The sequence below is a fragment of the Neoarthrinium moseri genome (genome assembly GCF_022829205.1).
Source record: "Neoarthrinium moseri strain CBS 164.80 chromosome Unknown scaffold13_Wmoseri_CBS_16480, whole genome shotgun sequence".
Lineage (NCBI taxonomy): Eukaryota > Fungi > Ascomycota > Sordariomycetes > Amphisphaeriales > Apiosporaceae > Neoarthrinium > Neoarthrinium moseri.
The window spans coordinates 635,106-648,214 of record NW_026055127.1 but is presented as its reverse complement, the minus strand read 5'-3'; the positions used below and the strand labels follow the sequence as shown (position 1 = coordinate 648,214).

The window sequence follows — 13,109 nt, the reverse complement described above, 5'->3', positions numbered from 1 at the left end:
AGGTCGCAGCCTTGGGGCGACTAGTCGAGCGCGGCGCAGAATCAGGCCATAATTGCTTCATCGAGGCCGTTTAAAGAGGCACTACTGCTTGCCCGACGAGCAGGTTGGCTCCCCGGCAGTGGACCTGGCATGGCCTATTCGAATACCCGGGCGTTGCGCGCGTAACGGGCGCTGACACACCCTCCTTGGCAGGTCCGATGCCATGGCGAATTTCTGATTATATGATCAGCCAGGCATACCGGCAAGGTTTGTCAGGCCGGCGGCCCTTGGTAGCCGGACGCACGGCAACCCCCCCTTGGTTTTGCCTGGGTCGAACCCACAGCCGGTGCTGCACTCCAGCTGCCCGCGTCCCCACGATGACAGCAGCGAGTGCCGGGGTCTGCTTCTGCTCAACTGGATCTGGATATGCATATCCCGTTCTGCCACGTGCGGCTAGCGGCCGAGAGAGTCAGGTGGTCTTTTTGGGCGACATGTCAGCCAACACGGTAGTGCCTGGAGCTGAGCATGGTGCCAGCCATTCGGTAACTGCCAATGCCGCCATGGGGTGGAGCTTCTCGCTCCATCACTAAACGCCACACCGATAGCTTGGCCACGCGTTTGCACCCCCCATGCGCTGTTATGAGGCCACTGGCAGAGCCGTTTGAGGTCTCGGCCTCAGTGCCATGAGCTCATGTCTCAGACGCGTTGTGCCACGGCTGCTGCCGGCACGAGGTATGACGTCGGAAGGCTTGCGCGCTCACTTTCGCGAAGGGTACAGAGCTCAGAAACGGTGCGCGCCGGAGCATGGGATGGGGTCTGGGTCGGGCCATGTTGAGGAGTTTAGTGGCCGGAAACGTGGAAAGGACTGAGGTGAATGCAAGAATTCAACCTAGTTGCCAGAAATGTCTCGGTTCCGTCCTTCCGGCCACGTGGGTTGGATGGCCGAGGCGTTGGGAGGCACCGCGGATGCACAGAATTCATCTTGCGCTTGTGATCCCGCAGATGGTAGCGAGCCGATCGCAAGGTATACCTACATTCCCCGGAGACGAAAGAGAACATTCGAAAAGCACTTACAAACAAGACCCGTTTGGAGATCCGACTTGCCACAGGGAAATTCGCCATCCATCCGCTTGCTGAGACCACACCGTCCTGAGGGAAAGAGCCAAATCTCCGAGCTTGTGTCATGTGCATGTAGATCGTTCACTCTGAGGAGTGCAACTTAACCTCATGTATATTGTAGACACACGCCTATGCAGTAGTGTATCTGGTGAGCTGAATCCAGCGTCCGTCTTAAGAGAGGGGACGAAAGAAGCTGTTCAGACAGGCATGGGATATCTTCGCTCTAATTACCTTCGATGCTCAGCAATCCAACTGCACGTGTCAAATATTCCCGATGGGATCAAGACAATAATACAATGGTCAGGAAACCTCATTTTGCAACTTTCATTTTATTCACGCCCGAGTTATAGCAAGCACACAGCATCCAGTGCTCACTGCTTCCACTGCCCCTTCATATCATTGATCGACGACTTTTTCTCGCCCTCTCCCGCAACCTCAGAGCAGGGTAAGCAAGCGATCCCCTGCCGTCCTGACACTCTACCCAGCGTCATGCAATTTTGTGTCGCCAGGGCTGCAAGGCCGTTCCAGTCTAGAAACAAAAGCATTCATGCGAAAGAGAAAAGCAGAGAATCGAAGTAGTCGCCCTGCTTCGCTTTGCCAGCATCCATATGGCACGAGCCCGGACGTCGTATTATTAAGTGGTGGGACTTGCAAGAAAGCCGGTCCCCGCCGCACATTAGTGCTGGTTGTGTAGTTGTTTTCGGTGGAGTGGAGGTCTTTGGCAGCAAGACCCAATAAGACGATATTTCCCATGAACGCCGTTCCGAACCGCCTCGAGGCCTGGTAAAGATGCCCCTTGCCATTGTGGGTATTCAGCTACTGCGCACGCAAAAAAAGATTCTCAATCACAAAGGAAATCTATCGATTGCCGAGGGACAAAAGGAAGAGGTGAGGGGTATGTGCTCAGTGACTGTCCGCAGGTACGTCAAATCGCCGAAGCAAGCCAACGACCTGACTGGCAGCGATATCATATGCACTGTCCTACTGTGCAGGGGTCGACCACATGTCGGCCGGGCGTTGTTTGGTCTCAAACGAGTTCACACCAGGCTCAGTGCTCTGAGGTCGCCGAATCTGAGTAGCACTGCCGTAATACATCTGGCCCATCTGGCCGAGACCGCCAGTGGTGAAGGCAGTCTGATCAGGGTCCGGATAGACATAGCCGTTTCCACTCTGGCTGTGGGTGGGCGAGGGCATGTGAGAGGGCGATGCCCAGCCAACACTGCCCATGTGGGGGCTACCACCCGCGCTTCCCGGACCAGTTTGGTGCGGCTCAACATGGGGTTCCAAGGTCGAGGGCGGCGGGAACGTTGTGGGGTGCGACGTAGGACGCATGCCGGTGGTGTAGGTCGGGGTCGAAGTAGGGATCTGAGAGTGCACGTCCGTGCGGAGGTGGGCTGGGAGTGGGCCACCGTTGTTGTTCATGTAAGAATATTCGTTCTGTCGCATCCCATTACCAGAAAGGTCAGGGACCGGGGAGTTGGACATGTGGCGGTGGGCAGGCGACGGGGTGTTCATCGGGGATGCATGCTTAGAAGCTGGATCACCGTCGCTGCGAGATTGGCGGCTGGCTGCAGTCTTGCTTGCCTGAGCGGCCAAAGCTGCAGCCGTAGCGGCGGCGGCCTCCTCAACAGTACCGGTATGGTGGTTTTGGTGGCGAGTAAGTGTGGTGCGACGCGTGAAGGTCTTCTGGCAGTCCGCGTACGGGCATTTATACGGTCTCTTACCCGAATGAATCCGACGGTGTCGTGCTAGGGAGCTGCTGTCGCTGAAAGGCTGCCGAGATATGTCAGTACATTGGCCGTCGCCGATGAGCGTGCGCTACATACCTTGCCACATCGCTCACACATGTGCGGCTTCTCGCCTGTGTGGACTCGCTGGTGAACGGTGAGGGCAGAGCGCTGGATGAACTGCTTGCCACACTTGGGGTAGTCGCAGACGTGAGGTCGCACTCCGCTATGGATACGCTCATGTCTTGCCAGGTCACTTCGACGGGCGAAACACTTGCCACAAGTGCTGCACGGATAAGCCTTGACGGGAGGAGCATTCTCGGTCTTGGGCGGGGTGTTGTACATGGGCATAGAATGGTTCGCAGGCGCCATGGGTGGCATGCCGGGAATCATCATGCCCTGCGTCATGTTGGCATCCGGCATGGGCAACGGAGCCTGCATGGAGTTGGGAGAGCCATAAGGCCTGGCATTACCCATTCCATTCAACGCCTCCAGAGCGCCGCCGCTGCGCGGAGCCGAGTAGTGCGAGCTCTCCGATCCGTGCGGCGAGTTTGCGCGATCGATAGCGGCGATCAGCTGCGAGTGCGAGTGCGGCATACCATGGTGCTGCTGCACATGCATATGGTGGTGCTCTGGCGTGCCAGTAGGAACTTGACCCTTTCTCTCGTCCATCACGTTGGTAATATTCATTATTTCCGACGAGGGTGACTTTGACATGGTCTGGCCCAAAGTCCCGGGATGTTGCACTGGATCAGGATGTGCTCCTGGTATTGAGGGACGGTTGCAAAGTGCAAATGTCGCCGATGATGGTGCTCACTGTGGCTGTGGATTTGTTAGCTTTGTTTATTGCTGGCAAAATCAAGAGAGCAGGAAAAAAAAATTTGAAAACGGAAAAGTGAACTGCGCCAAACATGGTGAATGGAGGCGCCAGCAACACATTAAACTCTTTTTTCCCCATCCTCTTCTCAGCTCAGAGGCACACCAAAAGTCCCATCACAGAGCTCACGATATAAGCTGGGCTACAGCCATAATTTTAGGATTGCACCGGTGTCCACGCTTGTGGTCTTGGGAATTTGCCGCTGCACTGCGGACAAGGTAGTTGTCGCATCCTCTGTACACGTGTCCAGGCAGGTGGCGGTGAACATGATAACCCTCTGGGCTAGACTGGATGCCCGGTTTTTGGCACTGGGAAAGGAGCTGCAACACGATGTACTCAACTCACCTTTTACAAATATAGTCGGCCAGCGATGGGCACGGTGTAGTAAGTGGCCCAGATCAAGTTGTCAAAGCTCCAGGGGTGAAGCCTTTATATAGCGTCAAGACCGCTTGTGCCTGTTCCCGCAGACTATCGCTTCGTGGTCGACGTGTCGGATTCGACCTGTCGCTTGTGACCTTTGCCCAGACGCGGAGGACAAAGAAACGGGCCAGGATTCTGGGTCGGGTGAAACTCCAGCGATGCGTTGTTGGAGCGCAGACAGGGTGCTGATTGTGTTGTTGGGAGTGGACAATCAGGTCGTCTGGCGGGGTTGTGAACACGCGTCTCGATTGTGGTACGAGTGAACCCAGCTCAAGAAAAACTGCTGCAAAAGACGGAGAGTTAGCTTCGTGGCTGAGAATGCGACAAAAATGCAGCTACAGTGGGTAAGTGTCTTGGGTGAATAGTAAGACACCGTCAGGCAGTGGGCGGAAAAATGAGCAGGTAATGATGGCGCAGTCGCCGCTTGCTGGTGAATGGAATCGCATGAAAGTCGGATAATTGTCGTCACCTGTGCGCCAGCGAGAGCCATCGCATTATGTTCCTGGCAAAATCGATGTGGCGATTGTCGACGTGTATCTCTGCAGTTCGCGGTCCAAGGAGCTGAAGCTTTGAGCTTTGGCTGCCCACTTGATGACGGAGCCCTGAGGGTCGGTCGGTGACAGTGGTGGCGTGGGACTTCGCAAGGCCGGATCAGACGGGTCCCCTGGAAATAGCGGCAGAAGGCCCCGTGGCCGTCGTGGCCGTCGTGGCCGTGGTTGTCGGCATCGAGACGATTGCGGAGGGTAGACAGGCGTCATGGCATCACGTCGACGAACAGCGTAGCGAAGCATGGGGCAACGGTGTATAGGCGAGCGCTAGACGCGCAACAGGGCAGCATGTGGTCCTTACCTCGTTGGAGTTGATGGTGAGATGGAAGGGCGCTCGAGGTCGAGGGCGAGCACGGCGGATGGCGGATTGGGATAAAGAGCGGAAGAGAGTCGGTGGTCGGTGGGAGGGCTTCCCCTTTGAGTGATGGGATGGGAAGAAAAGAGGCCGCGGGTGAGATGTCAAAAAGAAAAATATTGGACTGGATGTGACATCGACGAGTTTGACCCCTACCTAACTTGACTACCAAATCTGGCCGTAGGTCGAGGTAGGGTAGGGGGAGGCAGAGCGCGCCGATGGGGTACTTAAGCAGTGGTGGACAGAGCTTTCATGGGGTGGGACCTGCCTTGATGCTGGTGCGGGTGCTGGTGCTGGTGCTGCTCTTCCATGGATGCTGGGCGTTAGCTTCTACTGGGCTTCTGCTGGGGGGGCGCCCTCTAGGGGGGGGCCCCCTGGTCTGATGATGGGGGCCCAGTGGATGGACCCGGAGTGGGGCCTTCTATTGACCCCTTCCCTTTCCTATTTTCCCTGGCCCCAGTCCGTTTCAACGCGTTCCCTGCACGCACCACACGACGACTAATAACAACAAGTTGAGTTGCGAGCCTACTCCATGCTCTTACGGTATCTGTCTAGGCAGGTATTCAGGTACCTGGGCTCATCACTCTCCATAAATACAGTACATGGTTGATAGGTAGTAAGTAGTAGTAGTAGCAGTAGTAGCAGCAAAGGGAACTCATTACCTAGGCTAGGCATAACAGCACGTACGTACCCTGCTCTCTACTTCCCTCTCATGAGCACGAGCGCCGTCGCGGCCGGACGTGACCGGAACTCCAAAGTGCATCGTCATGCCCAAGGTATGTATCTACGGTGCATTCGATACGGGCCGCAGTAGGGCCCTCCCTAGGTAGACACGCATGCACCAGGTCACTTGCTGGGTATTATACTTTATGTCGGTGTGCTTGCACGGGTCACACACAAGCACATCCGCCTGGGGGCCTCTGAACGTCATGGCCCGATACCTCTCCAACTTTAAATTTTATTATACAGGACCTTTACTTGCCGCCCACTGAAGAATCATGAGCCACACATCAAACGAACGGCCCTGCGACCTGTTGCTTTCGTGTTCATCCTAAACCCATCTCCGCATCCTCCCCCCTGGCCCGACCAGGACTCTTCTGTATCATATCCCTTTTCCGCGGTGGAGAGCCCACGGCACAAGGACAACAGCATCGACCACAGGAGCAGCCAGCCAGCCCTGGCCCGTCGCCGATTCCCAGGCCATACATACAGAGCCATGGTCAGGCACCTGAATGACCAGTTGGTCTTAGCATTGTTTTAGGGCTCAGGCGCGCCAGCAGTAGTGGCCCGCCCGGACGTGCCTAGCACTGACTATCCGGCAGCACAGCCTGGCAGGTAACTCAGTACCAATGCCCAGGTACGTACCCAGCGACATCCGGGATTATGCTGAGGTGCCGGCAGACCGTGCCTTAACTTACTAACTAGTCGCCTTGTACCATGCCTCACGCCTGGATGATCGACGAACAGCGCAGCGATTGGCCCTGGATCGTGACATGCAACGCCCAGCAGCATTCCCATCCGCGACCTTGCGAGCACGGTACCTGGTGTAGGCAGAGGAAGGCCTGTCGCGCCGTTGGACATTGGAGAATGCCGCTGCAAAATCCCTACGGTGTTGCTTGCATCCTTGCCCACCATTCGCCTCGAGCTAGATGATCATGTGTCCTCCCCTTAAGATTATTCCCCTACGGTAGGCGGGTTTTGGTCTTATTAGGTACCTCAGCTGATGGATGATGGATGGATGGGCTCCAGGTACCTCCCGAAACAGAAGTACTGGTGGCTGGATTGCCGTTGGTCACAGCTCCCTCGTCGACATGGCCCACGGGCTTTCGCGAGCTAATTCGAGCCTTGACCTCCCCAGGGCTGCATCGAAGGTTTAAAAAAAGCATCCGAGCTTTGGGCAACGCTTGACGACAACAGCAACGGACGCGCACACTGACTGTTAAGATGTCCTCGTCCTCGTGCAGACCATCACGAACCACGACGAGCTGCTACCGCATTGAGGCCCAAAGCCCAAGGGGAAACACCCTGAGAAGTGACACCAAGATCTGTCCCGCATGTCCCGACGGCACAGACAAAAATTTTGCAGTGGCGGGCCCGCGGAATTCGGGAGATTGCTGATCGCATCCTGGCTCTGCCTGGCAGCCAAGGTACCTGCAGTACCTGCAGTACGTTCCAACCATTCTGTCGACGGCAATTGTGCATTTCTTAGCACCAACCTGACGTGATGGTCAGACCAAATGCAAATGGTAAGATTGACCGCGGGAGCTTGTACTGAGTGCCCAAGCCTCAAGGGGTTGACTGGTGGTTTGGCATGCAGCTAGAATTGGCACGTTACTTGCTACTGGATGTGCATCAACAACACCACCACCTCTGTCTGCAAGTGCGACGAAACGGGCTGGCTGTTACCTCTAGAATCTCCACCTCTAACCATCTAGCGCTGCAGAGATCCTCGCCCAAGACGTGTGCTTGTCGTTGTCTTGAAACGCGCTGGCCTACCTTTGTCAGTTCTCATGTTTGCATCAAACTGAGCTCCCAAGTGGACGCTGGGGCAGTACAAGGGACGCTTGGGCCCGCGACTCTTCATTCTGGCGAAACAGCTCCAGTCCGTCATGTACCACTCAAAGTCGACCATTCACTTGTCCCTTTTCCAACCTCCCGCAAAAGCATTGATTTTCTCTGCACAGCCGACTCTGCGACCATATGGTAATGCACGGCTCGACATGGATACCTGTTCCCCTTCCTGTTCCTGTTCCTGTTCGCATTCCCCGCTCCCACTGGCTCCCGGGTTTGGATCGTCTTCTGGCTGTTCAGGTCCCCGTAGCTGCACATTGATTGCCTACCGGTAGATGGACCCCGGTCCTAACTTTGGAAGCTTTAGGGGAGTCCAGTCGAAAATGAGCTGGCCATCTCCTTCCCTCTCCCTTTGGTAGATCTTGTGGGCTCATCTGGGTCGTACGTAGTCACAAGTGGTTAGCACCTGGGCGGGCTCACGGACTCACCGCCAAAGCCACCCAAACCGTCAATCCCAATCCACCTTGTACCGAAATACCGTCATTGTTAACGTCCGCCCCCCCCTCAGAAACACCAAGTTCCTAACGCGGCCACATGCCCCGTATACTTGGTCATTTCTAAATTTCCTCATCGGACTCTCATCTCCTTCATCTTAGTTCAGACAAATCTGGGTATGTACTCGTACTCTTTGGGCCTGACTGAGATACTGGGACGTTTGCAGAAAGCAGGACAGAGCATGGCAGACACTGTACGTTTGTATGTTTGCATGAAGGCACTAGACAAGGCGTGAAATTAGTACTAACCACATGCAGCAGGTTTCTAGAAGGCTTCGAGAAGGGGCATCGAAGGAGCCCATGCAAGGGACCCTGACACCATTTTGTCGCTCAGGAGCCCGTGCTCCTGCAATGACGCTTGGCAATCTTCAAGCATGCCCTCTCCCAAAAGCATCATCCATGCGTGACCTAGTCCAAGATCACGTACCATTGCGAACTGGTGCGGGAGCCGGACTCGACGAGATCTAACAGAGGTCCGTGGGAACGCATCTCCCGCAACGGTCCGTCGACTTGGGTCCCCTTCATTTCTCGACGCATTGAAGGCGTGACATCAACTTCAGTCCCAATCTCGGCGACGCCTAGATGTTAGGGTGCCCATGACAGCGTGACCGCCGGCACCCCGGCCACGCCCTTCCGAACGCTGCTGGAACCGACTAACTTACCCCCTACTGTGTACAGCTTGCAAGCATTGCTCCATTTGGTTTGGCTATGGAACTGGCGAACCTTCCAAAATGACAAGATCAGAGTCTGTGCCCTCACTGACAGGCCCCATTGCGGACACTATTCGAACGGCCATCAGTCGTACATGAGTCGTGCGCAGCATCCTCGACGTTACAGTACATAGTACATGCTCCAAATACAGAAACACCCCTGTTCGTTGACTAACCTACGGCAGTACTAATGTCGTGAGAAGATGCGAGGTCATCAGGACGTGAGTCCATACTGAAGCATATTGAAACAGCATTTTTATTCATGAGGGGGACATCATGCACTTGTTCGGCATTCCTCTCTACTATAGAGAGCTATGGAGTTGCAAGGTCAAGGTCCAGGATGTGTACTGGAAGACTCCGGCTATCCACCAGTCCCGATCATCGGCACAAGCATAGAACAATTCAGATCTTTGTTGTCTTCAGTACGCGCCACAGAGACTTTCAGAGCCAGCTTGGTGATCCTCTGCACCGCCATGCGCACAGGGTACCGCATCGTGTGATCTAGGAGGATATCATGCAGCGGAACACCGGGTTGGCTGTGCGTCGCGCATGCGGAGCTCTTCCTGCAGTATACTGACTCTACTGTATGTGCTTCGTGCATACGGAACACGACCCGGGACGCACTCGAAAGATCGAAAACCCGCCCACGTCCACATGAGGCGCTTAGCATTATCTTGAGGTTGCCAGCCTATGCCCGTTCCAGAAATTGTAGGCAGCATGATAGTCTTCTGATGTGGGAGCTACTGCTCAATTGAGGTAGCAGAAGCACCTAGCGCATGGCTCGTCAATGGGCGCTTGCAGATCGACATCGATAAAGCCATGGCCCCTTTCTCTTTCATCAGACCAATTCATTGGGCACCAAGTTGCCAATTAAGTTGTTGCAGGGCAATTGGCCAGGCATGAGTCAGTGACCAGACGAGTACCCGTCGCAAAAAACTTGGGATGGGACATGTTCGTTTCTTCGGTACCGCAGCCCGAGGTGCTGCGCATGGGCAAAGCTAGCTTAATCGTTGCTGGGAGTAGCTCTGACCAGACGGGAGGGCTAACGCAGCGATCTCAAGAAGACATCGGCGCATTCGTACTGGCCTGCATCATCAAAAGCCCGTTTCAGAGACGAGGGCTCAGATCTGGGATGGCCCCTGCTCGGCCAATAATCTACGGAATCTGTGGGGAGTTGACGAGCGGCCTGCCGTCATAGAAGCCAGTGACATGCGAAGAGTTCATCTCCCGAAGGCGCCGGCCGATTCTCATTAACGAGCTGTCCTGCGTATCCCCCCAATGCGCCTCACTCGTGGAGCCCCTTAGCACATGTCAAATACGAACAATGCTAGAAGCCCTCTAGAACGCTTCTAGAAGACAGGAACCAGCCCGGGGGCTGGTCGTGAAACGCGACGATGCGCTTCAGGAGGTCAGGCCGCCAGGCGGTCTCGGTCACCTGACCCGAAGCGGCAGTCGGTGGGGTATACATAGTGATAAATCCCCGATAGGAGGACTGCGACAACATGCACAGATCCTGCGTTTATGCCAAGTGCCTCAAGTATCATCGGGGACGGTAACACTGGCTGTCCAAAAGTAGCAACAGCTAGTGCTTCCTCATCTGGTTGCAGATTTTGTGGCGGCCACGAGGCCGATGATCGTCATTGCGTACGTGCCGCACCTCTCTTGCAGGGACTCCCGACGGGACTACCAGAGCACTGCCCGCGGACGGGAACCCCATCGCACTGTCTCAACTAATGCTGGCCCACGGACAGCGGGAACCGGTGAGGCTCTCGTGGTCGAGGGCGGAGCGGGACGCACAGAGACTGCGCTGGTTTTTTGATCGCCCCCCCGCGACGTCCGAGCTTCGGTGAGCCATGGAGAGATCCGAGTTGAAAACCGGGTTGCGAGACCCCTAGATTACGCAATGCACAGAGAAGAGGCTGTCAATCTCGTCGAGATCTGGTTGTCGGCGCCAGCTTAAACGGCCTCTTGGTTCATGGTGCACCAACATGCCACGCGCGCCTCAGCCCTAGCTCTGGTTCCGTCGTCTTTCGAGAATGTTTCATGTCCTAGGAGGTGGATACGCAATAGGAGGCACGCTCGCCCAGCAGGCTATGTACTATTTACGTGCTGCCGAGCAGCTACAGAAAATATCGTCAACTGGGATCCTCAGAATTCTCCGGCTACCAAGCTTGAACAGACGTTTCGTGGGATGATCGACTCTTGATCTACTCTTGATGCAACTTTGAAGTAGCACTGAACCACGAACCACAGTCACATGCTTGGGGGTAGCTGCGCCTGGAAGCCCAGGTTCCTCTTAATTGTCATGATTGAACAAGGGACGGCGATCTGTTCCGACGTGAACAGGTACAAGATTTCCGGTCGTCCGACAACGCTGTAATTATTTTCTGCTGTGTATTGCATCGAGCAAGGAACGTCAAAGCCATGCCTAAGCCACTAGACTGTAGAAGACCGTCGCCGGACTGGATATTGTCCTGGGTCTGCATTGTTAAAGCGTAATGCATTGCTATAAGTGTATGCCGCAAATGAAGCAATGCAGTGGCGCCCTTGGACTTCGTGAACAGCGTGCCTGGGTTTCCCACTCTGCGTTCCTCATTCTTCGAAGAAGGCTCCATATTCCATTCCGTTGTGCAAGCTCGGTGTACCTTGTACATGGTACACGTGCTTCCAAGTATACCCAGTTCTCATTACCCCTGTGATGCCTTCGCCAGGTACAGTGGTCTGGCCCCGTCCGGACGACATCCGCGCGCCCAAACACATTGCCCGTCGCCAGATGGGAACGGTCCCACGTCGGAAAGAGACCCTTGTCCAGCAATGGCACCCCTGAGCACCCATCGCCTTGTGCGTTCCGATGCTCTGGGACTGCGCGCGCCAGCGGGTGCGCTCACTCAACCGCCAGCTTTAGCGCCGCTATAGAAAGCATCACCGTGCAGACCTATAGTCGCACCAAAATACGGCAACTGACTATCTGCAGCTGCCATACCTATGTTGCGAAGGAGAGTTTGGCAGAGACTGCTGGGGATACCCACAAGGAGTGCGCTCAGGCCTACACTCTATAATCCACCGATGCTGGCCCCCTGCCACCGCATGAACCCTGCCACGGATGATACAATACGTAGTAGCCCTTTGACCCCCTCCCGTCAACATCTCCGGCCACAATGCTGTAAATATTGTTCCCTGAGGACATTGGATGGCATATTGACTGACAGCAGTCAATGTTTTGACCTGGGGTTGCATTTCCTGTGGATCGGCCGTCATTCTGACGTGCATGTTCCAAGCCTCGTAGCATGACAAGGGGAGCGATCATCCGCAGGCCTGGAAGGAGCCTCTGCCAGCTTGATCTCAGTTCGGAATAGGTTATTGACGTGTCAGTGGCTTAGCGAGACCGGCCTCTCGCCATATCGGTGAAGCTCTTTGGCCTCGTGAACGCCAAGGATGAGGCTTTGCTGAGGACATCCACTCTGTTGTGTCACGATGGCTTCGATGCTACTCCCTATACAGATTTTGACTATTTGAAATACCGGGGTCTCTAAGCCCCCGCGGGTGTTCTTTTCAGGCGATCCCCTTGACTATACCTCGGTAGCAGAGATTTTTCTTGGAGAATATTCTGAAGAGGCAGGTGTGGAATGACACGGTTTCTATGGAGCTTGGGTGCTCAAAGTCTGATATCTGGATACATGCCAAGTAGTTGTACCAGACTCTAGTGCTTCACTGACAGTGTATCCACATCAACTATAACATAATGAACGTCGGTATTGACAACCTGGCAGTGCCCCCTGAAGAGCTGCGTGAGTCAAATGAGAATGTCTGAATCCAGTCTAACGCCTAGGCTGTCCCGAGCTCGGTTATCCTTCGATGTCACGATCTTGGTATAAGCGAGCGGTCTTGATCGTGTGACACTGACAGCTTGGTAACTCAGTCCACCTTTCCTGAGCCTCACCGGTGAGTAGGGATTATGTTCTAGCGCGCACGTCCTTGCTGTCACGAATTCCACATGGCATGCCTCTGCATGTGACGGACATCAATAAAGGCATTGGCGATGGTGGTAGGATTACTACTGGGGATCAGAACAACACATTGTTTTGAAATTTGCCTCCCCCCACTCTGCTGTCATGGAATCAAGGTCTACCAGATTTTGCGAGACTGCTCATGCGTAAACGGTAAATTCTGCGAAGTTCCGCACTGGCATCTGATATTTATCCCTAACGGGCAAGTGTTCTCCTTCTTCTTCTACGTTTGGGTTTGAAAGGCTCGAAAAGGGGCAGCCAGCGTATACTCCCTAAAAACAGTCAGTTCTAGCAGATAGCCA

The 13,109-nt window shown here is 54.9% G+C and overlaps 2 protein-coding genes across 2 annotated transcripts; both read right to left on the bottom strand.

Moving 5' to 3' along the window:
* Nucleotides 1-2,079: 2,079 nt before the first annotated feature.
* Nucleotides 2,080-3,542, bottom strand: JN550_004797 (uncharacterized protein; the record flags this gene model as incomplete). The annotated part of the gene is made up of 2 exons (XM_049316353.1): nt 2,080-2,871; nt 2,925-3,542. 2 exons carry the CDS (start codon nt 3,540-3,542, stop codon nt 2,080-2,082), a joined length of 1,410 nt encoding a protein of 469 aa, XP_049173418.1.
* Nucleotides 3,543-4,616: 1,074 nt separating this feature from the next.
* JN550_004796 (uncharacterized protein) lies at nt 4,617-4,913 on the bottom strand (the record flags this gene model as incomplete). Its single annotated transcript, XM_049316352.1, has 1 exon — nt 4,617-4,913. One exon carries the CDS (start codon nt 4,911-4,913, stop codon nt 4,617-4,619), a length of 297 nt encoding a protein of 98 aa, XP_049173417.1.
* Between the last annotated feature and the right edge of the window lie 8,196 nt (nt 4,914-13,109).